This window comes from Phaethon aethereus (assembly GCF_964289735.1).
Source record: "Phaethon aethereus genome assembly, chromosome: 2".
Taxonomy (NCBI): domain Eukaryota; kingdom Metazoa; phylum Chordata; class Aves; order Phaethontiformes; family Phaethontidae; genus Phaethon; species Phaethon aethereus.
The window spans coordinates 147,734,245-147,758,783 of record NC_138582.1 but is presented as its reverse complement, the minus strand read 5'-3'; the positions used below and the strand labels follow the sequence as shown (position 1 = coordinate 147,758,783).

The 24,539-nt window shown below is 40.6% G+C and overlaps 1 protein-coding gene across 2 annotated transcripts in view; it reads right to left on the bottom strand.

The window, feature by feature from the left end:
* Positions 1-23,943: 23,943 nt before the first annotated feature.
* Positions 23,944-24,539, bottom strand: part of LOC309417424 (ATP-dependent translocase ABCB1-like) — a gene marked incomplete at its 3' end in the record, with an annotated part of 41,818 nt that continues 41,222 nt past the window's right edge. For both annotated transcript variants that reach the window (XM_082014926.1, XM_082014927.1), the window contains exon 27: positions 23,944-24,150. In XM_082014926.1, the coding sequence (XP_081871052.1) occupies positions 23,944-24,150 (207 nt within the window). The remainder of the gene's footprint in view (positions 24,151-24,539) is intronic.

Genomic DNA, 24,539 nt, shown 5'->3' with positions numbered 1-24,539 from the left:
GGACTTAATTTCCAAGGAGGTGACCTATAATCCCTTCCCATATAAACCAGAAAGAAAGGGCATCTGGGTCCCCAAATGGTGTTCCCCAAGGCTCAGTTTTGGGGCCGGTCTTGTTCAATATCTTTATCGATGACCTGGGTGAGGGGATCGAGTGCTCCCTCAGTAAGTTTGCAGATGACACCAAGTTGGGTGGGAGTGTTGATCTGCTGGAGGGTAGGAGGGCTCTGCAGAGGGATCTGAACAGGCTGGATTGATGGGCCAAGATCAACTTTATGAGGTTTAATAAGGCCAAGTGCCGGGTCCTGCACTTGTGTCACAACAACCCCATGCAACGCTACAGGCTTGGGGAGGAGTGGCTGGAGAGCTGCCCAGCGGAAAGGGACCTGGGGGTGCTGGTTGACAGCCGGCTGAACGTGAGCCGGCAGTGTGCCCAGGTGGCCAAGAAGGCCAACAGCGTCCTGGCCTGTATCAGAAATAGTGTGGCCAGCAGGAGTAGGGAAGTGATCGTGCCCCTGTACTCGGCACTGGTGAGGCCACACCTTGAATCCTGTGTTCAGTTTTGGGCCCCTCACTACAAGAAGGATGTTGAGGTGCTGGAGTGTGTCCAATGAAGGACAACAAAGCTGGTGAGGGATCTGGAGCACAAGTCTTATGAGGAGCGGCTGAGGGAACTGGGGTTGTTTAGCCTGGAGGAGTCTGAGGGGAGACCTCATCACTCTCTACAACTACCTGAAAGGGGGTTGTGGCGAGGTGGGTGTTGGTCTCTTCTCCCAACTCCCAACTTTCTCTGTTCCTCAGTCCAAAGGTGCTTTGGTTTTCTTAAATAAGTGGTAGAATGAGAGGAAATGGCCTCAAGTTGTGCCAGGGGAGGTTTAGACCGGATATCAGGAAAAAATTCTTTACTGAGTGGTCAAACATTGGAACAGGCTGCCCAGGGAGGTGGTGGAGTCACAGTGTTCAAAAAACATGTGGACATGGCACTTTGGGACATGGTTTAGTGGGCACGGTGGTGTTGGGTTAACAGTTGGACTTGATGATCTTGAATGCCCTTTCCAACCTTAATGATTCTGTGATTCTGTGCTTCTGTGGAAGGGATTAATGAAAGGGAAGCTGATGTGGTTTGGGTTGGCTCTGGGAACTTCTCAAGGAGGAAATGACACTCTGTGGAGACCAGGAAAACTTCACTCAGCTGTATGGGCTGAAGAAGTGGTGAGGTTGTGCCTGCTTGGAAACCTCCTCTTTGGTCCCAGACTTGCCAACATATCAGGCTAGCGTGGTTGGGATAGACCACTGCCTGTAGCGAGTAAAAGGCAAGGGGGTGTTTTGTCTAGTCTCACATCGCTCTGCTTTCTACTACCTCAGGGATCACGTGCACACCTGTGGCTGGGTCCGCTGGGAGTAAAATTTAACAGAAATTCAGGGAAGGATAGAATTTATGCTATGGATTGTTAATAAGATACTAAATATCAACATTTCCTTGAAATATTTGATGAATTAAAAAGAAATACTCGGTAGGAAATCAACCGGTAAGCGTAGGAGTGGCAGCAAAAGAGGGGCAAAAATACCCGAGTTCTAGCCGTGCTGACGTACGAACTGGAAACATTGGAAACCTGCACAGCAGGTACCAGTGCAAGCCTACTTTCTCTGTTCCTCAGTCCAAAGATGCTTTGGTTTTCTTAAATAAGCTAAATAAACACTAGCATTACCTTTGAGCTTTCTTACGCTTGACCTATAGTTATATCAATTAAAATGTTTTAAAACCATTTAAAACATCTACCGGGACATGTTATGAAAATTTAGTCCAGTCAGTTTCTAAATTGAGCTAAAGAAACCAGTGTGGTATCTTTATGGATATGTTTGCACCATGACTACTTAAATAAACATAAAGACAATTTATGGTATGTAAACAAACAAGCATTTCTAAAGCTCCAGAAAGCTAAATATAGAATGTTTTTACCTGTCTCAGAATTGCTCTAAGTACCACGTATTGAAGCCTAATTTCTCCAGCTTTGCCAAACGTGAAACCCTATTTGAGAAAAAAAAAGAGGTTTTTTATTACCTAATCAGAGTTTTTGTCTTTTTCAGATGTATAGGTAATAGTCAGCAGGACTATTGATGAGATGAGGGAGACAGAAAGCTACATTTGGGTGGAGAAATATCCATAACAGCTATACCACCAATTTCTTTTCTTTTCCAGGGGCACCACAAAGTAGGAATTTTGAGGTTGGTTCTACCTGAAGACAGGGTGAGGGCGGGAGGTCATTTCAGAAAAGGTGCCTGTTGTCTCAGGGGCAGAAGGTAGCAAGATGGTGTTCAGAAGCCTACAGATGATTGGGCAAGGCCCACACAAGTAGCTGAGCAATAACTAAAGGTATTTGTGCATGTGAATGAGATGCATGTCAAGTCACATAACAAGTGAAGTGATTTATGTATGAATTGGCAGTTTTCCCACAATATATGCAATTCCACGCATTGACAAATACACAAGCCCATGTGAACAATTATGTGTACACGGGAATTTAGACGCTGTTTCAGAAAATGTGGTCAAAATTATTTCATCTTGTACAAACAGAAGGATGCATCACATAGACTAAAGAGCTGATATGAAATATTATTCAACTTTCATGGTGTGGAGCTGTGAGTAATCTTAAATTAGGCATATAATGTGGTCTTTCTCAGTTACTTTTGGTATGTTTTCTTAGAAATCCAAGGGGTTGGGTTCATGTAGGTACATGCAGCGTAGTTTCAATGCAATCACATCACACGCTGACAGGAGTGTTGCACGGAGCTCAGAGCAGGTGTTGAGGCAACCATTTACTCAAGACAGAAGATTCAAAACCCGATCTAAACCTGTGCTGCCAAAGTTACTATCAGTACTATCAGTGCTGTCAGTATTGAGTTTTCCTACACGAGCTGTAGCATAGTATGTAAGTACACCCAAACTTTCCTTTGCTGGGGAGATGAGGGTCAGCGTATGGCACAGAGAACATTTGAAACCTCTTGCTATATTTTGAACCTATCTGATAGTGAAGGTTCCCCATTGTTTTTCGAACCATTGACAAACGATGAGCGATAACTAGCGTAGTACACGGTTTTGACAGTGCAAGAGAGAGACGAACTGAGTGTGAGAGTAGAAGTAGTGCATCCTTTCCTGACCTGGAAACAGCGTAACGATGGCCCCACATTAGCATTGGCAGGTTTGTATGATATTTCCCCTCTTCACATTAAAGTTGAACAAAATATTTTAACTGAAAAATTTTCCTCAGAAATGGTGTTCTAGTAAAGATCAAAATTGTCAACTGAGAAATGTCAAATTTCACAATATTTTTCAGTTCCTCCAAGGTAAACTAAAGCAAAAATGTAACTTAAATAAAACACTGCAAAACATATTTTATTTGAAAATATGAATTAAGGTGCTCTTTTTTTTCATGTCAGACTATTACTTTCTAAACACAAATATATATACTTTTTTTTTGGAAACTGCTTCTTCAATAATCTTCCAGGTTATATACCCAGTTTTCACTGAAAAATCGCTATCTACCACTAAGCAAGTCAGTGACAACTCCATTTCAGAGCATTTAACTAAGTGATTAATTAAAAATTAATCTCTTCTTAGCAATTTTACTTGCTCTGAATTACTCATGTGACTTAGCTGAAAATACTTATCTAAAATTGTACTTAAAATCATACTTCTATTACTCATGTTGTTTTTCCATCTTTTTAATTACTCATAAATACTAAAATAAATCCTATAAGTATGACAGACTAAGACACCACAAAGATATTTTTACAGGCACATTGTTACAGAGTGTGCTGGGATAAATTGGTGTTAACATCTGATGACCCAACAAGTGAACACAAACTTTATATAATTCAGTTCAAAAATCTTCACTTAACATTTGAACTGCTAGAATAATGGCTTAATAAGTGTTTTACAATTAGGAAATAGAAGAGAAAATTGTTTTACGTGGAATATTCTCAATGAATTTCCAGCTAAACCTGATATCTTAGTATTGTCACATGACTTTAAGAACTGGAAATGACAGCTATTCAAAGCATCCTATAAGAAACGGTAGGCATTTTCTTGGTAGTCTGAAAGCTTCACTGTGTCTGAGATGATCTTAAAAAGTTAAAATCACATCAAGATATGGAAGAAAATCAAGTTAATGTCCTTAATTATAAAAAGCGGGACACCCCATCCACACAAACAGTAAACAGAGATTCAGCAGAGGTTTGGTGAAGCCTGCAGGGAAAAGTGGTCTACTCTAGATCTGATGTAAACCTTCTCTAGAGGTACATGCTCAGCAGAGTGAGGAAGGGAAAAATTAGGCAAGAGGAGGACAAATGAATGCTTGGCACACAACAGATTAGCTTCATCTTGCTTAACATCAGAAATCTCAGGGCTAGTCTAGTCTGAGCAAGTCTTTCTGGCATGCTCTGCCAGAAACATCAACAGGGAGATTCATCTCACCATACGACATATTTTAAAGATACGTGGGGGAGGTGAGAGGCTAACTTGTTTAAACTAGCTGTATAAGTTTTATATTGCAGCAGTTAGTTGGAATCCCACCAAAGGCATCTCAATCAGCAGTTGTCCGCTCCTCCGTTTCTGGGATTCACTTTATAGAACATGAGTTGGGAGAAAGATCCCCGAGTGTGCCAGCTAGTGTAGTTTCACAGCGTAGTGTGGATTATCAGTAATTAGGACTAGTGGACAGAGAGTCCAGCTCTTGCTGAAATTAGTGGCCATTAAGCATCCAAGTAAAAATTTGGGACTAAATATCTTTGAAGATGAGAACATAGATTCTGTTGTCTGATTCTTCCAGACACAATGCTGCACAGTGGGTAACGTAAGGTACTTCTGAGGCAGAATAGCATATGGCGGCCAAATGCTTTCTGAAGATATTGTCCATCGACAAACTGTGATCATTGCTGAAAATGTTTATGCAATGGTGGGAATCTGTGTTCTCCCAGAGCATAAGCATAGATGCATAGTAATAGAGAGAAGCAGAGGGAGGGAAAAAACCAGCAACTATGATTGATTCAGCCTGAGGAATAGGTGGAACTATTTTGTAAATTGTTCATACACTTGCTTAGAGAAGACAACAAGAAATACAGGGTTGGCTATTTTTTTCAATTGTCAAGGTGGTTTAGAAGTTGTGTCTAGATGGCAGTCAATGTGTAGCATCCGCTCTCAAATTCACATCGTGAATTGTTTTTTAATTACTTTGCTGGGTGTTAATAAGAACTTAGCTTACATGGATGCCCAAAGTTGCTTGAGAGTATTTAGCTCTTCGCCCATGTTGAGCTCTCCACTGTTCCAAAGACAAAACCTGTTTGGGAAAGTCTGCTGCAGTTCAGTCTTACCCATAACATCATTAACTGAATTCCATGGGTACTTGCAAAAACACTTCACCACTGGGCAGTCTGCTTGACCTGATAGAGCTAGTGCTGTCAAATTTCAAAACAGATTTTTAATGTATTTATTTTTTAAAACATCTCATTATTCATCCCCATTTAGAGCTCCCAATCTTCGTATGAACAGAGTATTTGCCAAATTCAAGCTTACCTTAGACTTTTTAGGGGTCTCTCTTTTTTGCTGCTCTATAAACAAATGAGCAATACTAACTTTGTCCAGTGCTGCCTGCACAACTGATTCACTCTCAGAATCCAAAGCTGACGTTGCCTCATCAAGCAGAAGAATTTTAGGATTGCGAACCAGAGCTCGGGCAATTGCTATTCTTTGCTTCTGGCCTCCACTCAGCTGTGCCCCTCTTTCTCCAACCACCATTTCAAACTTATGCAAGACAACCACAAACGTTTCCAAAACACTCAATGGCATAGTCCTTCCAGCAAACAAAGGCGGTGTAAAGAAAAGGCGGATCAGTGTTAGTAACCCCAGCAGCATCTCCTCCTTCCTCTAAAACACCCACGTGGATAGACCTGCCTGATCATTTGTGTCCCTGGAATTCTAATAGTTCTCCAAATGCCCACCAAGTCATGACCTAAAGACATAAAATTAACATTATTCTCAGAAGTTACAAGGAGGCTCTGCATAGCCCTGCATATTCACAGCTCTTGGAAACAGCTTCTTCTGTTCACAAGAATCCCTCTGAGGAACTCTTTTGCACAAGGAGGTCTAGGAGAAATTATTTTAGCAGGACAGCTGCTTTGCTTACGTTGGGTAGCTTCATGATGAAGTCATAAGCATTTGCTTCCTTGGTAGCTTTTTCAATCTCTTCCATAGTGACGTCCTCACGGCCATAACGAATGTTTTCTGCAATGGTAGCAGCAAAGAGCACGGGCTCCTGATTCACCACACCAATAATCTCTCGCAGATGCCTTACGTTTAAGGTCTTAATATCCTGCCCATCTGGTGGGTCTTTACTACTGTAAGCAGTTGCAAGGCCAGTATATTTAAAGATGTGTAAAAGTGAAGTCTACTATTTCCATTTTAACATTAATAATACTTCTCATGAAACAATGGTCATAAAATCCTAAATATGATTGTGCACTAAGGAGAGTAAGAGTTTTGTCGTGCATTTTATTGTACAGAAGTATACAAATGGAACACAATCACTCTGGTTTTAGTCAGCCTGCTGAAGCCAACAAATTTCTTAAATTCAGTTATTGGACGTGCAGGGAGGCAGGAGCCATGGGCTGTCATGTCACCACAGCACCACAGGGACCTCTAAACAGGCTCTCAGGTAATTGTGAGATACCTTATCCTCCTTGTAGGGGTGACGGTAAATCACCTCTCACACCCCGTAAGGGTAGTGCCTAGGAACAGTTAGGTCAGAGCAGGTTGTTCCTGTCCCCATACTCCAAAGGAGGAAGAAAAGAAAAAGAAAAAGGAGTAAAAATGTCTTTCTTATTGCATAATAAAGAGTAGAGTCCTTGAGTGAAAATGTGTCTGTGGACATGCAATGGAGTGGACATGTCAGCATCCCATGGCTCTTAGGAGGCACCCAGGTCAGCGTGCCAGCCTGGGGTACTCCTGGGAGATGCCGGTTTGTGCATGACATGTCTGGCCCCACTGCCAGAAAATAGGCAAGAGTGCTCAGGCCAGTCTGGGGATGTGGTTTCCAGGGGCACCCAAACCAAGAAGAAAGGATCAATGGGTTTTCCTCTCTGAGCCTGTAGTGATGGTCTGAAAGGTATGGCTGTGAAATAACCCCTTAAATCACAGAAACTGTGCTCTTTGGTGTGTAGGTGTGGTCCAGCACCTTTAGCTGGGTGGTCTTTGAAGGAAACGGATTTTTCTGTAGCTGTTATGTGAATGGACTTGGCCTGGTCTTTCAGGTGGGTCAGAGCAGTTTAGTGCTTCTTGCCATTTGTGTGGGGAAGCAGGAATTGCCAATGTGTATTTTTCTTTTCTCCTATATATGAATTTTTACTGCTAGTTTCCCACAGGTTTTCAGAAAATGGAGAGAAAGACAGGAGCTCTGCTGAATGCTGTGCTAGCACTGGGAATACGGATAGCGCGATGCTAGTTATTGTGCAGTAGTGGTTTTCTCGTTTCCTCTGCAGGAAGAAGTTTTGTTTCAAATGCTGGAATTATCCTTCAGGAGGTAAAAGGGCATTTAGATTTCCATAGGTATTTGGGAGACTTGGGAAATCTTTTCACTTACAAAAGAAAAACTTTTTTCCTAAAGCTACCTCAGATTCTGTTAGATGTAGACTTGACTTAAACCTGAATAAATCCTAAGTCTGCTACTAGTTAAGCATGAAATTTACCTACTCTGTTAAATCTTAATACAGTTGTCAGTGAGACTGAAATATCACAGAAGTTGCCCTATCATTTCCTTTCTAAGCTACTTCAAATAGCTCATGTGCAGTTTCATCTGAAGTCCTCAAGAGGGCAGGAAACCAAAGATGTAATAAAAGAAATTCTTACGGTATGTTATGAAAACCTCTTCAGATGATTGTGGTCAAGGAACAGGTGCCTAGAGAGGCTGTGGAACTGCAGCTGCTGGAGATTTTCCAAACTTGCCTGGGCAAGGCTCTAGGCAACCTGCTCTAACCTTATTGTTTAGCCTGACTTTGTGAAGAACGTTGTGCCAGATGATATCCTGGGGTCCCCTTTACGATTGCTCTAACTATGTAAAATGCAAAAACATTGTGGCCTGCATATAAAAGAAGAAAGTTAAACCCGTGTGCATCCAAGTCACCTGTTTAAAAACGAATGCAATTGTATTGTAAAACCTGCTGCGACTCTCTCCTGTTGTTTTCTGGATGTGGATTTGGGCGGGAGAGTGGCTGAGAAGAGACTAGTTAGTAATTAGTATCGTACTGATAAGTTAGAATCAATAGCAAAAGAATAACTCGAAAATGGAAGCTAAGATTTCTTTGTTTCTGACAATGCCTTTTGAAGATTATTCCATTAGGCAGCTATGCCAGGTGCTTATGAAAGTACAGCTAGTGTGGGAGATAAATTTTCTGGCGTACGCTACCCTTATGCTGGGGATTTTCCTTTTCTTTCTTTCTGTGTCTCCAAACACATTACCGCATCCAGCTCTGGAGCCCTCAGCACAGGAAAGACATGGGACTGCTGGAGAGGATCCAGAGAGGGGACGCAAAAATGATCAGAGGGATGGAACACCTCTCCTGTGAGGACAGGCTGAGAGAGTTGGGGTTGTTCATACTGGAGAAGAGAAGGCTCCAGGGAGACCTGCAATAAGTTGCAGCCTTCCAGTACTTAAAGGGGGCCTATAAGAAAGATGGGGACAGACTTTTTAGCAAGGCCTGTTGCAACAGGACAAGGGGTAATGGTTTTAAACTAAAAGAGGGTAGGTTTCGACTAGACATAAGGAAGAAATTTTTCACACTGACGATGGTGAAACACTGGCACAGGTTGCCCAGAGAGGTGGTAGATGCCCCATCCCTGGAAACATTCCAGGTCAGGTTGGACGGGGCTCTGAGCCACCTGATCTAGTTGGCGATGTCCCTGCTCATTGCAGGGGGGGGTTGGACTAGGTGACCTTTAAAGGTCCCTTCCAACCCAAAGATTCTATGATTCTATGATTTCAGGTCCATGTTACAACCCCCACCCCACCCATCTGTTAATAGACATATGTCAACATCTGTTGGACATAGCTGTGACAGTAAAGTTCTCCAGCATTGACAGGGTTTAAGCTAGTGTACTTCATCACCTGTGTCTGCCTTTTCTTTCCTTTCTTTTCCATTTTCCTTTCCCATTTTAGATCTCTGAGTACTCTATACTGTCAACAGTGAAGTGCCTCTAGTATAGCTAGAGGTATATACTCTATAGTATAGCAACATAAGTAGAGATACATATATTAAAATAATTAATTTTAAACACTATGGTAGACTGGGATTGCAAAACATGCAAATATCATGAGACTTACCACTGTCAACGAGCTGACCATATGAAGTTTCTCAGGTTTCTTCTTGTTCCCACTGGTAAAAGATTAGGATTGTATTTTAAGTAGAAAGAGCCCTTAAAACATAAAGCAGGCCTAGTGCATTATTAATACAACGACTGTCTCTTAATTGTGTTCAGATGCAAGGAGGAGATACAGGAATGTAAAATAAGCGCTTTCAAAGTAATCTCAGTGCATTTCTCTGGACACTGCCAAAAATACTTTCAAGAAATCTTCTGGTTTGGCATTGTGTTAATATAGAGTCTATTTGGGAAAAAAACCCCATACAGTCTAGCTGTAGGTTACAAGCCACCTAGGTAAGACTAACGTAAAATTACAGCTCCTATGAAAAGCTATTAAGAATGGCTGTAGCTAAATCTACGGTGGGACTTTGATAACATAACAAAAGTCCTCTTGCAAACTTTGCTCGTGTCCTGCTATCTACACACAACTTTTTTTTTCTTAAAGAAGAGGGTGGGAAGTTTTTTGATGATTAAAGCTGCCTGTCTAGCCTTTCTAGCCTAGGCTGGGGCCTAGTGGTAGCTTTTGGCAAACTAGGTGGGCAGGCTAATCTAACAAAACTGTCAATTGACTGTCAAAGACCTCTCATATCTAAGTACTTTGATTTCAGACCACTGGACTGCAGTTGGGCAAACTGGTCCCTCTCCGTAATCTGTAAGATTCAACTTACTTGAACCCATAAAATTCAACTTACAGTACTGAACTTAGAAGAAACTAGTCTATTATAACGAGAAGTGGACTGCAAAGAGGGGAAAATGAAACAAACTTGGAGAAGGGGGTGGTGGCGGAAAGAATGCAATGCTTTGTGATGGTCAGAAGGCTTGTATTAGAAAGAAATGAACAGGTAGAATTTCAGAATAATGACTGCGAGTTTGCAGTGCCCTGTCCTATCACAAGATACCCTGTGAGTTATTAATGTGACTTCCAAGGCTGGAACATGATCTGTGTCAACCAGACAGTGTTAAAATGATGTAACAGTTTTGCTTCTGCTTGAAAAATTCAAGGGTTCACACTGAAGGTTTCCACTTGAAAAAATGTTACTTAAAGCACTAATCTTTAGCTGACTCTATTACAGCAAAAACCTTGGGGTTGGGTTTTTTTGCCACTCAACCTATATTCATTGTATTGCCATTATGAGCTGTACCAGTTTTAGATTGAAATATGACAATAATCAGTCTTTTCCTAGACAGAGATAAAATAAACTGTTCTCATAGTTGCCAGTTTGGGATTAAACTGTATTTCTCTAGCTTGGGGACTCCCAGCAAAGACTGCAAGGCAACATGCTCGGTAAAATGGGCAGTGTAATCTTCAGTAAAAATAGGTATCTTGTAGTGCATCACACTTTCACTGGATACTCTAAAACTTCATAAAATTTCATGTTCATTTGCCTTCTTCCAAAATATGCCAAGCTCTGAGAATGTTATTAGTCTACCTCATTTGCAGAGATTAATAGAGTTTTTGGTTGTGGATGGGTTTTTAAAATAAATTTGAAGAGAAAACATGAGATATTTTATTTTTACCTGGCATTTTCACAGCTTTTTGGTCCAGTAAAACTAGCAGTGATAGCAGTAAGCTTTATTCTGACATGTCAGAGACTGCAAGTTCATGAACACTAAGATGATAAATTACCATACTTCTCTCCATGGACAATTTGTTAAAGTTTTAAGACTTTTGGTCTAAATCAGAATGAAATATCTCCTTTTTAGCATGAAAAAGGAGGAAGTTTTCCCTCCAAATAGGCCACATTCTCCAGTTAGAACTAAGCCCATCCAGCACATTTTAAAGATGACAAACTCTTTCCACTGTTTTGCAATGGGGCTTCTCTCAGCTCTGAAAAGTTCAGAGTCAAATCAAATATTAGTCTTTCTCCTGCTGTCATCAGCACAAGTTATTTTAAAGGACTTGAAGCACTGTGCCAGTCAATAATTTCATAAACTCTAATTAATCCTAACTGGGATGAGTCACTCTTTCCACTTCTACCATGCACACAGGTCAGATTCTGGTGCCTGGAAGTCCCACTCAAGCCTTCCTAAGCTCTCCCCCATCAGGTATGTGGAGATTAGGTGTCTTGTACTGCGTAACACGGGAAAGAGTGAATTACAATATCATGCAGTTCTTTAAGTCATGGAATCTATATTCCGTGGTGACCTGTTTCTTTTTTTTAAACAGGAATTTGGTAGGGAGGAGAGAGTGCAGGACAAGTGACCCCGAGTGGCCCTCCATTCTAGTAAAAAAGTGACACTACTTTCAGACAACTTGGAGAAGCATGTAACTTAGCTGTCCTTTAACTACTCTGACTTCAGATCTTTCAGTATTCTGTATCGGCCTTTTAACAAAACAGGATAGATACTGTTTTGTAGATACTCTTTCTGCAAAAGAGTGAAGCAGACAAATTTTCAATAATCCCAATAGAAATTCTCAGTCATAGCATCAAGGTACAAGCAAAGCTTTCTGCTCCTCAGACAGGCTTCCCCTGACCCGGGGGGTTCAACTGGATTCCTTGTTAACAACTTAGCTATATTTAGATTTTTTTATCCATATTTAGATATAGGTATTGATATGTTTTTATATCTGTGTTTGTCTATATTGTCTGAAGAGAATAATGGATATCAAAGACTTTTCCAAGAAAGGAAAGCTGTGTGATTATTCCTGTATGGTTTACCAGTAAACTTTAAGTCTATGAAATTAAAGGTAAGACAGTAGTAGAACAGAATCAACAGAATCAACAGCCCAGGTTGGAAGGGACCTCTAAAGATCATCTGATCCAAACTTTCTTGGGAATATTTTGAGACCAACTGCTGTACACCATTTGCCTTCAGAACCATTATCCTGATAACAACAATATTATCATCCTTTCAGTTTCTGTAAGACTTTGTTTCATCTTCAGAATGCATTTTAATCAGTTTGAGAAAGAAAATACCTCAGGAAAAACCACCAGTAATATTTAACTGAGAGCATGCAAAGCTAATAATCTGAAAACCTATATCCTGATGTGCTGTTTGAAACCAGCTCATCTTCAGTTTTTAAGCAGGACCCCCAGTGGTGTACTCTGCATAACCCTTGGTAATATGTCATTTCAATGCATGCACATTTCTGCAGTTTACCCTAATCAATACAAAATAAAGAATAAAATGCATTTTAAAGCAGAACGAAATGCCACTGGATATTTTTCCTTGGTTTTTAACATTTTACTATTGAACATTGATAATCTATCTCAGACAAAATAAACGTGCTGACTTACCGGGGGGGTTGATCTTAACCTGTTTTCACCTGTTCCGGGAGGTTATTCAGCAGTCAGTAGGCTAGATGGGTTAGGACTGAGCAGTGAGATTGGACTTTGCTCAATGAGGAAAAACTTTCAAAAACTGGAGCATGTCATCCTTTTGCAGCGCCCTCGGAGCCTGCTAGGTCTGCGAAGGACTGTGTGCACCCTCCAGAAATGGAGTGCTCAGCGATTAATAGTTTTGAAGGCCCTGTTATATCATTGTCACTCTTGAAAGCATCTGAGAAGTCTCCTCGTAACTCCTCTCAAAGGAAGTGTATTGGTTCATCTTTTAATCATTCCTTGCAAGGTTCACAAGTAATCAGGATGACTGAAAAAGCACCATTTCCTGGAGCAGACCATCACACTGGGCCATGAACCCACCATCAGCTTTTCAAGGGAAGGTGCTCTAGTCATTACAGTTCAGTCATCCATGATCAAACTGAATGAGGGTCAGTGTGATCCCTTTTGGATACCTTGTACCCAGAAGATGAAGTTCATTTGCAGAAAATCATATACTTTTCTTAACTACAAATGCTCATTAAAGACTCTTTAGCCTTACTCTTATAACAGGTAACAGATAATGCACGTAAGTTTTATAATAGGATTTAAACTATGCTATATATTATCTCTTCAATTAGCTCACCTCAAAATTTTATGGATGATTGTGCCTATATCTGGAAAATCAGTGTTGTCTTTTTGGAGTTTAATAGTGTTGGTTGAGAAGGGATGGAAAGCTTAAATAAAAGTTAAAGCAAAAAAGTTTGAACAGTCAGAATGAGGTTTGGTGATGTGAGAGCTCTTAGAAACTTCAGAGACCTCAGTGCTTTCCTTTCATTATGAGGTCTCAGGGTGGCCTTCGAGGGCCTTACGGCAATGCAGTGGCAGGAGGGGGTGGCAGAGGGGAACGGGAGAGTTGCTGCAGTCCCCTCTCTCATCAAGAGAGGCAGAAGAGGAGAGAGAAGCAACCACAGCAGTACCTGAGCATCCGCTTTTCAGCTGCTTATGGCTGTCCTGTAAACAACTACCTGCATTGATCATCTATCTCTATCTAGGTTTGCCAGTCCCTGGCTTGCACTGAGTAAAGGCCTGGCTTGCTGTCATGTTGTCAAAACAATGTTCTGTTAGAAGTGACAGCTTGTTGTCAAAAGTGACAAAACACCCCTCTCGCTCCACGAGGCTTCTCAGAAACGTCAGCTCTGGTTTTGTATCTCAAGCACCAGACTCTTTACTGACTGAACTGATGTACATTACATTTCCTCTACAGCTGGGAGCTGAAAGTTTTAAATTGTGTAGTTATATTAAGGGTTTTTTTGGATGTGAGCATATTCTCAGAACAGTTTTCCTTTATGATATTTGTGAATATACTCACCAGACATTTCTTCTTGTGAAGCAATCTCATCCTAGAAACAGATTTTTCCTCAGTGTAGAGTGATAAAACCTCTCTGCATCCTCATTGCAGCCAGTTTTACCAGTTATATAATTAAATTATTTTAGGATTATTATTATTTTAAGTGACATAAAAGTGCATTGTACATCTGTTTTAAAGTCTGTGGGATATTAAATTAAAGCAAACATTGAATTTCCTGTCCACAGCTGGAAAACCAAGCAATTATGTTATGCTCTTATCTTCTATTAGCGGGAAATACTAAATTCACCTAGTATAAAATACTGGTGTCAGTGGTAAAATGCCTCTTGTCTTGCAGGTGAAAAGTTTCACTTCAACGTAACTGTAACATTTTAATATACTGTTCTGTAAATTTCTGTATCTGTTCTTTAAAAATTATAGGGCAACTGAAATGAAATGTAGAATGATAGTGGTGTTGAATGTAATGTCTCTTAATGAAGTAATTCACTCAGGAAAATGACACTCAAACTCTGTATCTGGAATCCAATTACCCAGACTAAATGAAACCCTCTTTGCTTTTGTAATACTCAGTAGTATTTTTAATATTAAAAAAAAACCAAAAAACATTATCCACCAGTAGGACTGCTTAACATAGTACAATCTGGGAAGAGCAGTTAGTCAAGGTCTTAAGAACTCAGACTTTAGTAGACATGGTAGCAATGCTGTCAAATCTGTATATTGATACTGTTCCCTTGGGCAGAAAAGAGAGTGGGGATCCTGGACAGTAATGAAAAGATCATATGAATATTGATCTTTGTTCAACACAGCTGAACAACAAATACCTGAAGAAGAAAAGAAAAAGAAATTTCTAAAAGCAAATGCAGATTAATTTAGCTGTTGTCTGAACAAATGAGGCCATCATGTGGCAAATTAAAGACATGGCCACAGAAAGAAAAATCATTGATTAACAATATTGGTGATAATGAAGAAAATACACACCTTTCATCATGAAGATAAAGGAAACTGCTGTGAAAGTTCAGACACAGAAATTCCTCCTAGATTTTAATTTTTTTATAAGGAATTCTAGAGAAATTTTGAAGGATATTTCAGAAATTCTTTATCAATGAAAGATTCTTAGATGGAAAACACACACATTTTTCTGTCTTAAAAGTCTCATAGGTAATAATGGAAGAATAAGAGTTAAGAAGGCATAATCATGTCTTCAAAGGAAAGATTTCAAATGAGAACCAAGCGAGAAAGTAAGTTTCTGATGATTTATTGAGTACCTCAGGAAATTGCAGGAAATGGGTCTTGTTTAATATCTTTATCGATGATCTTGAGAGGGGATCGAGTGCTCCCTCAGTAAGTTTACAGATGACACCAAGCTGGGTACGAGTGTTGATCTGCTGGAGAGTAGGAGGTTGATCTGCGGAGGGACCTGGACAGGCTGGATCAATGGGCAGAGGTCAACTGTATGATGTTTAATAAGGCCACGTGCCCAGTCCTGCACTTCGGTCACAACAACCCCATGCAACTCTACAGGCTTGGGGAGGAGTGGCTGGAGAGCTGCTCGGTGGAAAGGGACCTGGGGATGCTGGTTGACAGCCGGCTGAACGTGAGCCCAGGTGGCCAAGAAGGCCAACAGCGTCCTGGCCTGTATCAGAAATAGTGTGGACAGCAGGAGTAGGGAAGTGATCGTGCCCCTGTACTCAGCACTGGTGAGGCCGCACCTTGAATCCTGTGTTCAGTTTTGGACCCCTCACTACAAGAAGGATGCTGAGGTGCTGGAGCATGTCCAGAGAAGGGCAACGAAGCTGGTGAGGGATCTCGAGCACAAGTCTTATGAGGAGCAGCTGAGGGAACTGGGGTTGTTTAGTCTGGAGGAGGCTGAGGGGAGACCTTATTGCTCTCTACAACTACCTGAAAGGGGGTTGTGCTGAGGTGGGTGTTGGTCTCTTCTCCCAAGTAACTAGCAATAAGATGAGAGGAAATGGCCTCAAGTTGCACCAGGGGAGGTTTAGACTGGCTGTTAGGAAAAATTTCTTTGCTGAGAGTGGTCAAGCATTGGAACAGGCTGCCCAGGGAGGTGGTGGAGTCACCATCACTGGACGTGTTCAAAAAACATGTGCACATGGCACTTTGGGACATGGTCTAGTGGGCATGGTGGTGTTGGGTTGATGGTTGGACGTGATGATCTTAAAGGTCTTTTCCAACCTTAATGATTCTGTGATTCTGTGAAATTAAATTATAAACATCTGCAAAACTAGATTGTTGTATGCTTCATTGAAAGTACCGTTAACAAGCTGAATTTTGAAATATTAGCATCCTGAACTGTAATTCTCATCTCTAGCATCCATGAAGAGTAATATCTGAGTTGTTTCTGATTTAGCAGTTATGTAAATTACTCTCATCTTTAATAACAGATCTTCTTTTACATTGAAGAATAGACGGGTACATGGAGATAAATCTGCAGAGCTACTCAACAGAAAATCTTGGGAAAACTTAATTGAGATTAGGAATTTCTATGCTGAATACACTTTGTGGATAGAGAAACATGTCATAATTCCATTGTGTCTTCTTCGACTCATCCCTTGGAATGTGTGCATAAATTTTGGCGTTTTTTTGAGCAACATGGAAATAACATATTGTTTTACATCACTATGAAATGTGCATGTCAAGAAGTGACTGAAGAGTTTGTACAACAAACAAGCAGGTTGGTTAATCCAAAATGAAAGCTGTACAAGATGTGATATATGTACAAGTGAAGGTAAGAAGAAATTAATACTGGGGAAAGCCAGGAGTGTCTAGAAAGAAAAAAGTATGAAGCCAATGTTAACCAAACAGCTTGTCAGAGCCCCAGCGGTAAATAAAGAGTAGATAATGCTACTCCTGTTGTATCTATAGTAGCTTAATCCTTTCTAAGTTCTGCCCTAACTCTTTTGATATATTTCTATAAACAAAATTAACCTATTTAAAGACACTTGAAAATTAGATGTAAACTAGGAGTTGCTGTGTCAGCTAGATATGCGTTCCTTCTCCCTCAACATTGTTTCATTTTAACATTTTACATACCCTGAACTTAATTTTTTCATTAATCAATTTATTCATGTACCCCATTTAACAAGTGATTTGAGAAACAAATCACAATTAACATGGAAATAAAACTATTCCTGTTTGTTAGATGATGTAAGGACCAAGTTATATTATCTTAGAAAAATTGTTTGCTGTATTCAAAAAATTGGTTAACGTATTTATCTCCTTTACTAAGCAAATGAATGATATAATTTCTACCAAAGAAGATTTAAAGTGAATCTATTAAGACACAGATTATATACACATTATATATGCAGACACAGTCTTTACTTTTAAGCTACATAAAATATCAATGACTTTAAATGTTTGGAAATTTTAAAACAGCCCCATACAATTACTAGTATTTCCATAAAAAATGTCTCTGTCTTGGTGAATATAAAGCTGCAATTAGTGTTTACAGATCTACTTTTATGAAACATTATGTAGTGCAGGATCCAAGATGCTGGACTGGAGGAACAAAGTCCCTCCCACTGTAAAAGAAGATCAGATTCAAGACCACCTGAGGAACCTGAACATGCACAAGTCTATGGGACCTGATGAGATGCATCCCAGAGTCCTGAGGGAATTGGCTGATGTAGTTGCCAAGCCAATTTCCATGATATTGGAAAAGTCATGGCAGTCAGGTGAAGACACTGGAGCCTGGAAAAAGGGAAACATTGCACCCATCTTTAAAAAAGGTAGCAAGGAGGACCATGGGAACTACCTACCTGTCAGCCTCACCTCTGTGCATGGGAAGATCATGGAACAGATCCTCCTAGAAGCTATGCTAAGGCACATGGAGGATGAGGAGGTGATTTGAGACAGCCAGCATGTCTTCACCAAGGGCAAGTCCTGCCTGACCAACCCAGTGGCCTTCTATGATGGAATGACTACATCAGTGAACAAGGGAAGAGCTATGGATGTCGTCTATCTGGACTGCTGTAAGGCCTTTGACACGGTCCCCCACAACAACCTTCTCTCTAAATTGGAGAGAGATGGATTTGATGGGTGGGCTGTTGGGCAGATGAGGAATTGGTTGGATGGTCGCATCCAGAGAGTAGTGGTCAATGGCTCAGTGTCCATATGGAGACTGGTGACGAGTGGTGTCCCTCAAGGGTCGATATGGGGACCAGTGGTCTTTAATATGTTCATCAATGACATTAGGGGGATCAAGTGCACCCTCAGCAAGTTTGCAGATGACACCAAGCTGAGTGGTGCTGCTGACATGCCTGAGGGATGGGATGCCATCCAGAGGAACCTGGCCAAGCTCGAGGAATGGGCCAGTGTGAACCCAGTGACGTTCAACAAGGCCAAGTGCAGGGTCCTGCACTGGGGTCAGGGCAATCCCTGATATCAGTACAGGCTGGAGGTTGAAGGGATTGAGAGCAGCCCTGCCGAGAAGGACCTTGGGGTACTGGTGGATGAAAAGCTGGACATGAGCCAGCCATGTGCACTCGCAGCCCAGAAGGCCAACCGTATCCTGGGCTGCATCAGAAGAAGCATGGCCAGCAGGTCGAGGGAGGTGATTCTGCCCCTCTGCTCTGGTGAGACCCCACTTGCAGTCCTGCGTCCAGTTCTGGAGCCCTCAGCACAGGAAAGATATGGACCTGTTGGACAGGGTCCATTGGAGGCCACAAAAATGATCCAAAGGATGGAACACTTCGCCTGTGAGGACAGGCTGAAAGAGTTCAGGTGGCTCAGCCTGGAGAAGAGAAGGCTCCAGAGAGACCTTATTGCAGCCTTCCAGTACTTAAAGGGGGCTAAAGATGGGGACAGACTTTTTAGCAGGGCCTGTTGCAACAGGACAAGGGGTAATGGTTTTAAACTAAAAGAGGGTAGGTTTAGACTAGATATAAGGAAGAAATTTTTGACAGTGGGGGTGGTGAAACACTGGCACATGTTGCCCAGAGAGGTGGTAGATGCCCCATCCCTGGAAACATTCCAGGTCAGGTTGGACGGGGCTCTGAGAAACCTGATCTAGTTGGCGATGTCCCTGCTCATTGCAGGGGGAGTTGGACTAGACGACATTTAAAGGTCCCTTCCAACCCAAAGGTTCTATGGGTCTATGCTTATTTTAATACAGCAGTCATTAGAGGTGTGACTCATTTTTTTGTACACTAAGGCATTAACAATGTAGGTATTTATGACAATCATGCTCATATCCTTTTATGAAGGGATACAATGTTGTTATTAATCTGGTCTGCTAGTAACAGCAACTTTTCAATGGGATAAACCATGCCCTAGACTTCATTGACCAGACTTCTGTTAACCCTGCAGAAGATGGGCTTGCTTAGAGAAATGAGTGTAGACATGAATGTTCACTTTCAGTTAGATGCAGTCCTGACCTAGACCTCTATTGCAGCAGCAGCATTAATATACTGATCTCCTTAATCAACAGAGTACAGCTAGGATGAAATGTATGCAGGAACATACAAAGACAAAAGAAAATGTGCTCAGCTTACAATAACAGGGATTGCTAAAGGTAGTTGTCCTTGTGTGTTCTTTTCCTTCCTGTTCTCTACTTTTGATATCTCTACAGTACGTGGAATTCACAGCAAAGTGGCTGCTGGTCCTGTTTCTGCTTTCAGTCTACTGCATTAAAATAACTAGAATAAAAGATACCGTCCTGTCTTAGAACAGGATGAATGTATGCCTCAACTACATTGTTCTAGATCTTTTATCTAGAAGAAAGACTGGGTACTTGACGATTACAGTTATTTAGACTGTCTATAGATATATTTACAATGTGGCTTTTTCTGCACAAGAATTGTTAGTTGAGCTTTTTTACTGTGTATTCATAGGCAGTGTGCCATGTTTCTTCCCTCTTCCAAGTTGTCATCTTCTGTCCTTTCAAAGACCAAGTCCACAAGGTAGATTTTGAGAGAGAGGAATAGGAGGAAGAGTTATAAATGTACAAATAGACAATACATCTTGAGGAAGAGATTAACTGTATGTCTATTCATACTGTGAACGATTACAAGGACTAGTCATGAACAAATGTTTCAAGGAGATCTTTAGTGTCTTGCACAAATGAATGCTACCAGGAAGGTTGTTTTCACAGACAAGTATAGCAGCAAGAAAGAGACAATAGGTTCAGAGGATTTTCTTATAAGGAAGGAAAATTGGTTCCATTAAAGCTAGATTGATGGGGAGTTGATGTCAGGGTGAAAGATTGTTGAACATGTGGGATAGTTCAGGAAGAACTTTGAGGGAATGTCTGAAGAAAAGGCTAGTGGAGATCCAGAACTGATTTACAGTCTTCATTTGGAGATGGTACATGATCTATGGCATTGGTGAGAAATACTCCTTCAGAGTCTTTTGAGGGGAGGAGGAATGATGGAGTTTATTTATGCTTTCTATGTCAGAAATTATAAAAGGCCTTAGTAGGGAGGTATTTCTTGTGTAATGAACAGCAAATTGTCCTTGTAGGGGTAAGTATGCTGCAGAATGCTAGGGAACAGGATACTGTAGTATTCAACACCCTGATAAGAATCTGCAGTAAGAAAAGCTTTCTAGACCTAAGACCCATTTTTCTTTTGAGACCTCTTTTTTCAGTAGTTGTTTCAGCAGGAGGGCTATCAGACTGTTGAACTTCAGTGCTTCTTGCTTCCTTTTTCCCCACAGTCTGTGGCATATGCTTGGAAAATCATTAGGATTGCCAAGGTGGTGTCAATGCTGCCATCTTCCTAAAGACTTGTTCCAAAAGTAATGGGGCAAGAGGCACAAGAAATGCGTGAAAAACACTGCTAGATTACCTTCCTCCAGAAACGTAAGTTCTGCTTGAAACTGCTGCAGGCTCTCAAAAGAAGAACAAGACAGAGGAAAGAAAGCCTATTACTTCAGAATAACAATGCGTATATATCATCAAGTGTTTAGGGTGCTCATGGTCAAAGACCAGTGCTGACTGTTGTAACAAGGAGGACTCAGTGCTCAGACACGTATCTTATGACATCAAGGTGAACCAAAATGTCTCAGAGCCTAACTGAAAAGATGTTGTGGTTTAACCCAGCAGGTAGCCAAAACGACGACAGAGTCATTCACTCACCTTCTCCTGCGGCGGGATGGGGGAAAGAATCAGAAAAGAAAAAGGGTAAAACTCACTAGTTGAGATAAAGACAGTTTAACAGGACAGGGAAAAGAAAAAGAATAATAATGATAATGACAATTATAATAATAATAATAATAAAGATAAAAGAATATACAAAACAAGTGATGCACAGCACAATTGCTCACCACCCCCAGTTAGTTCCCAAGCCACAGCCCCTCCCTGGCCAACTCAGTTTATATACTGAGCATGATGTCATATGGTATGGAATATCTCTTTGGCTAGTTTGGGTCAGCTGTCCCGGCTGTGTCCCCTCCGAGCTTCCCGTGCACTCCCCGCCTTCTCGCTGGAAGGCCAGAGCATGGAAAGCTGAAAAGTCCTTGACTGCTTAGCAACAACTAAAAACATCAGTACAATATCAACATTTTTTCATGCCAAATCCAAAACATAGTTTCATAGTAGTTTCTAAGAAGAAAATCAACTCTATCCCAGCTGAAACCAGGACAAAAGGCAAAGCTGGGAAGTAAGATCTGTTATGCCCTGTAGAAAGACGCGGTAGAACAATGGTCCTTAAAGCAGAATTGTCCTGGGTCAGTCAACCCTTCCTTTGGGTCAAGCGTTATAATGTAAAAGTATATGAATAGAATATGGTTATGAACACATTTTTGGAGGTGTCCCTGTCTGTCCTATTGGCTTTGTGACTAAAAATTACATGATGAGGCATACTACAATAGTAGTAAAATGGTTGTTGTGGTCTTCTGAAAGGAAATTCTGAAAGGAAAACAATTGTGAGCAGCAGCACTGTTATTTAAGCATTTATGGTGGATTTAGAAACAAAAATTGATTATCCTTAAAGGAAAGTGCTTACTTTTCTTATAGCCCCTTTCAACCAAAAGTGAGGTGTTTAGCAATCATTATGCAAACTTCTGCATAAATCAACAAAGGGGAAATACTTATTTAGGAATGCAGAAGAAAAGGATAGGAAAAAATAGATTGTTTTGGAAAGTTTCTACATTTGACATGAATTTCTGAAATAGGTTTTAAACTCTATGACCAGAATTTTAAAAACTGATTTTCAGATATCTGTGGTAAGACATTTACACTGCTTGCCTAATTTTCTGGAAGAGCTAAATTGTCTGGTAAACTAAGTATCTTTGAAATTATACAAGTTGGGGAAACAATTCAACAATTAATCCAATCATTAGAAATTGTATCATCAAAAATTAAAAAGCCTAGCTTTAAAAATAAAAGACTAAAATCCAGAATTTAATTAAAAAACCCACTTAAATATGTTCTCGCTTGAATCTTCAGATTATAATATTAAAAATATCTATTCCATTCTTGCAATTGCAAGTGTAACTTATTTATACGGCAGTGCAGACTAATAGCCTTACTCATAGACAAGAACTTTATTGTATCAAGTAATACATAAATAAGAAACAAACAAATTTGCTAGTCAAATTGGTTTTCCATGTAAGACAGGAACAGAAGTAAGGTAAGTGAAAACAAGTGAAGAGGAATACAATGAAACTATTAATCAACATTCTGGAGAGTTATTAGTACACTGATGAGCCTAACTGCATACGACTTAGGCTCTGTGTGTATAAATATCTACATGTAGATATGACAGATCATATGTATAAATCTCAGGATATCCGAATTTGCTATGACAGAAGTGTAGAAGACTGATTAATCAAGCCAGTTTTAAACTTAAAAACAAAACTTTACTGCATATATATTCATTAACAATATACATTGTGAATGGTTAGTTATTAATAACTATTAATCAGTATTACTACATATTCAAAGCAATTAGTCCTTAACACTCATCCTAAATTAACAACTAATGTACAATACCACAGAGCTGATGCCATGTAATTAGCACTGGTGGTTACAGTCCTTGAGAGGCTTAGTCATCAGGGTGATCAGGTTCAAGAGCTCTTCAATGAAAGAAGCTAGCACTGAAAAGGGTGCCTTCCTTTCCCCTCCTCCAAGCCCAAATTCAAGATTTTTTACCTTTTATAACATATTGCAGTCTTTAGAGAGTTCTTAGCCCTTGACCTCTGACCCCTATGACTTTGGGAGACTTGCAGACACTACTTTCCCAGGCTGCAGCAGGTGGCTTACCTTGCCCATCAGTTGTGGTTTTTTTCTTATCTGCTGCTTCTTTTCTGCTTCTTATACTTAAAGAAGTCTTTTCCCAGCTCTTAAGGTTGCACCTCTTCAATGATCAGTAGCTGACCATCGGTGAGGTACTTGCAATTCTGGGACCTTTGTACCCCTATTTTCAAAACTTTTGTTGTCATGCCAGGCTAAAACCCCACATCATAACACGGGAGATCTGGTATCAAGCTCCAGCTGACCTGCAAGTCTCATAACAGGTTCATAACAAGTTGATAACAAGCCTAATAGGCCAGGACTGACTGTGCTTTACACAGGAACAGTGTTAAGGCTTGAGGTTTGTTTCTGGCAATAGCAAAACTATTTTTACTGAGTATGAAAATGTTTACAGGTTGTTTACCAGACATGCCTGATGAATATGATTTTGACAGAGTTCAAAAGCAAGCTAATATTAATGACATTTGGCTTAGCATGCTTCTACTTTTACGAGTGCAGTAGACCTCTGCTTTGGGCACAGAGTAGAGTGGTTTGAGTAATGAAAGCTAGTAGTGAGAAACTGGTACATACTTACTTAGCATTTCTTGGTTTTGTAAGATTTATGAAAGGAAGGAGGACAACCAAAAGTATCAAGACTGACTATTGATAATGAAATAATTACAGTGAAAAATCAGACATAAGTACTGCCTTTAATTTACATGTTGCATGACCCACTTTGAACATTGACCAAAGAATAGTAGATGCCTTTTTCAGCCAGGAGCTGCTGATGGGTCCCTTGCTCTACGACCTTGCCATTCTGGATCACGGCAATTTTGTCAGCATTTTGGATGGTGGAGAGGCGGTGAGCTATCACGATGCAGGTCCGACCTTCTCTGGCTTTATCCAGTGCTTCCTGGACAATCTGCACAATGAACAAACCAAAAGGTGAACTATTCTGCCAGCTCTCATGAGATATACCTCAATTGCCATCTGTGAAGTAAACTGTAATATGTACAGTGAGGGAAAGGGAGTATCTGTGGCTTTAGCTTCCTGTTTTAGAATTAGCCTGTGTTGGCAAGCAGTCAAAACTGTCATAGCGGATGATGCCATGATAGCTAAGAGGATGAGATGGAACCAGACACATTACTGGGATGCATGGTAGGAGAACAAGAGAAAATGGTCATAAATTATAACAAGGGAGGTTCTGAATGGATAGAAGAAAAATATTCACTGCAAGGATAATTAAGCACTGGAACAGGGACAAAAGAGAACTTGTTTAATCTCCTTTCAAGGACCCTACTGGACACAGCA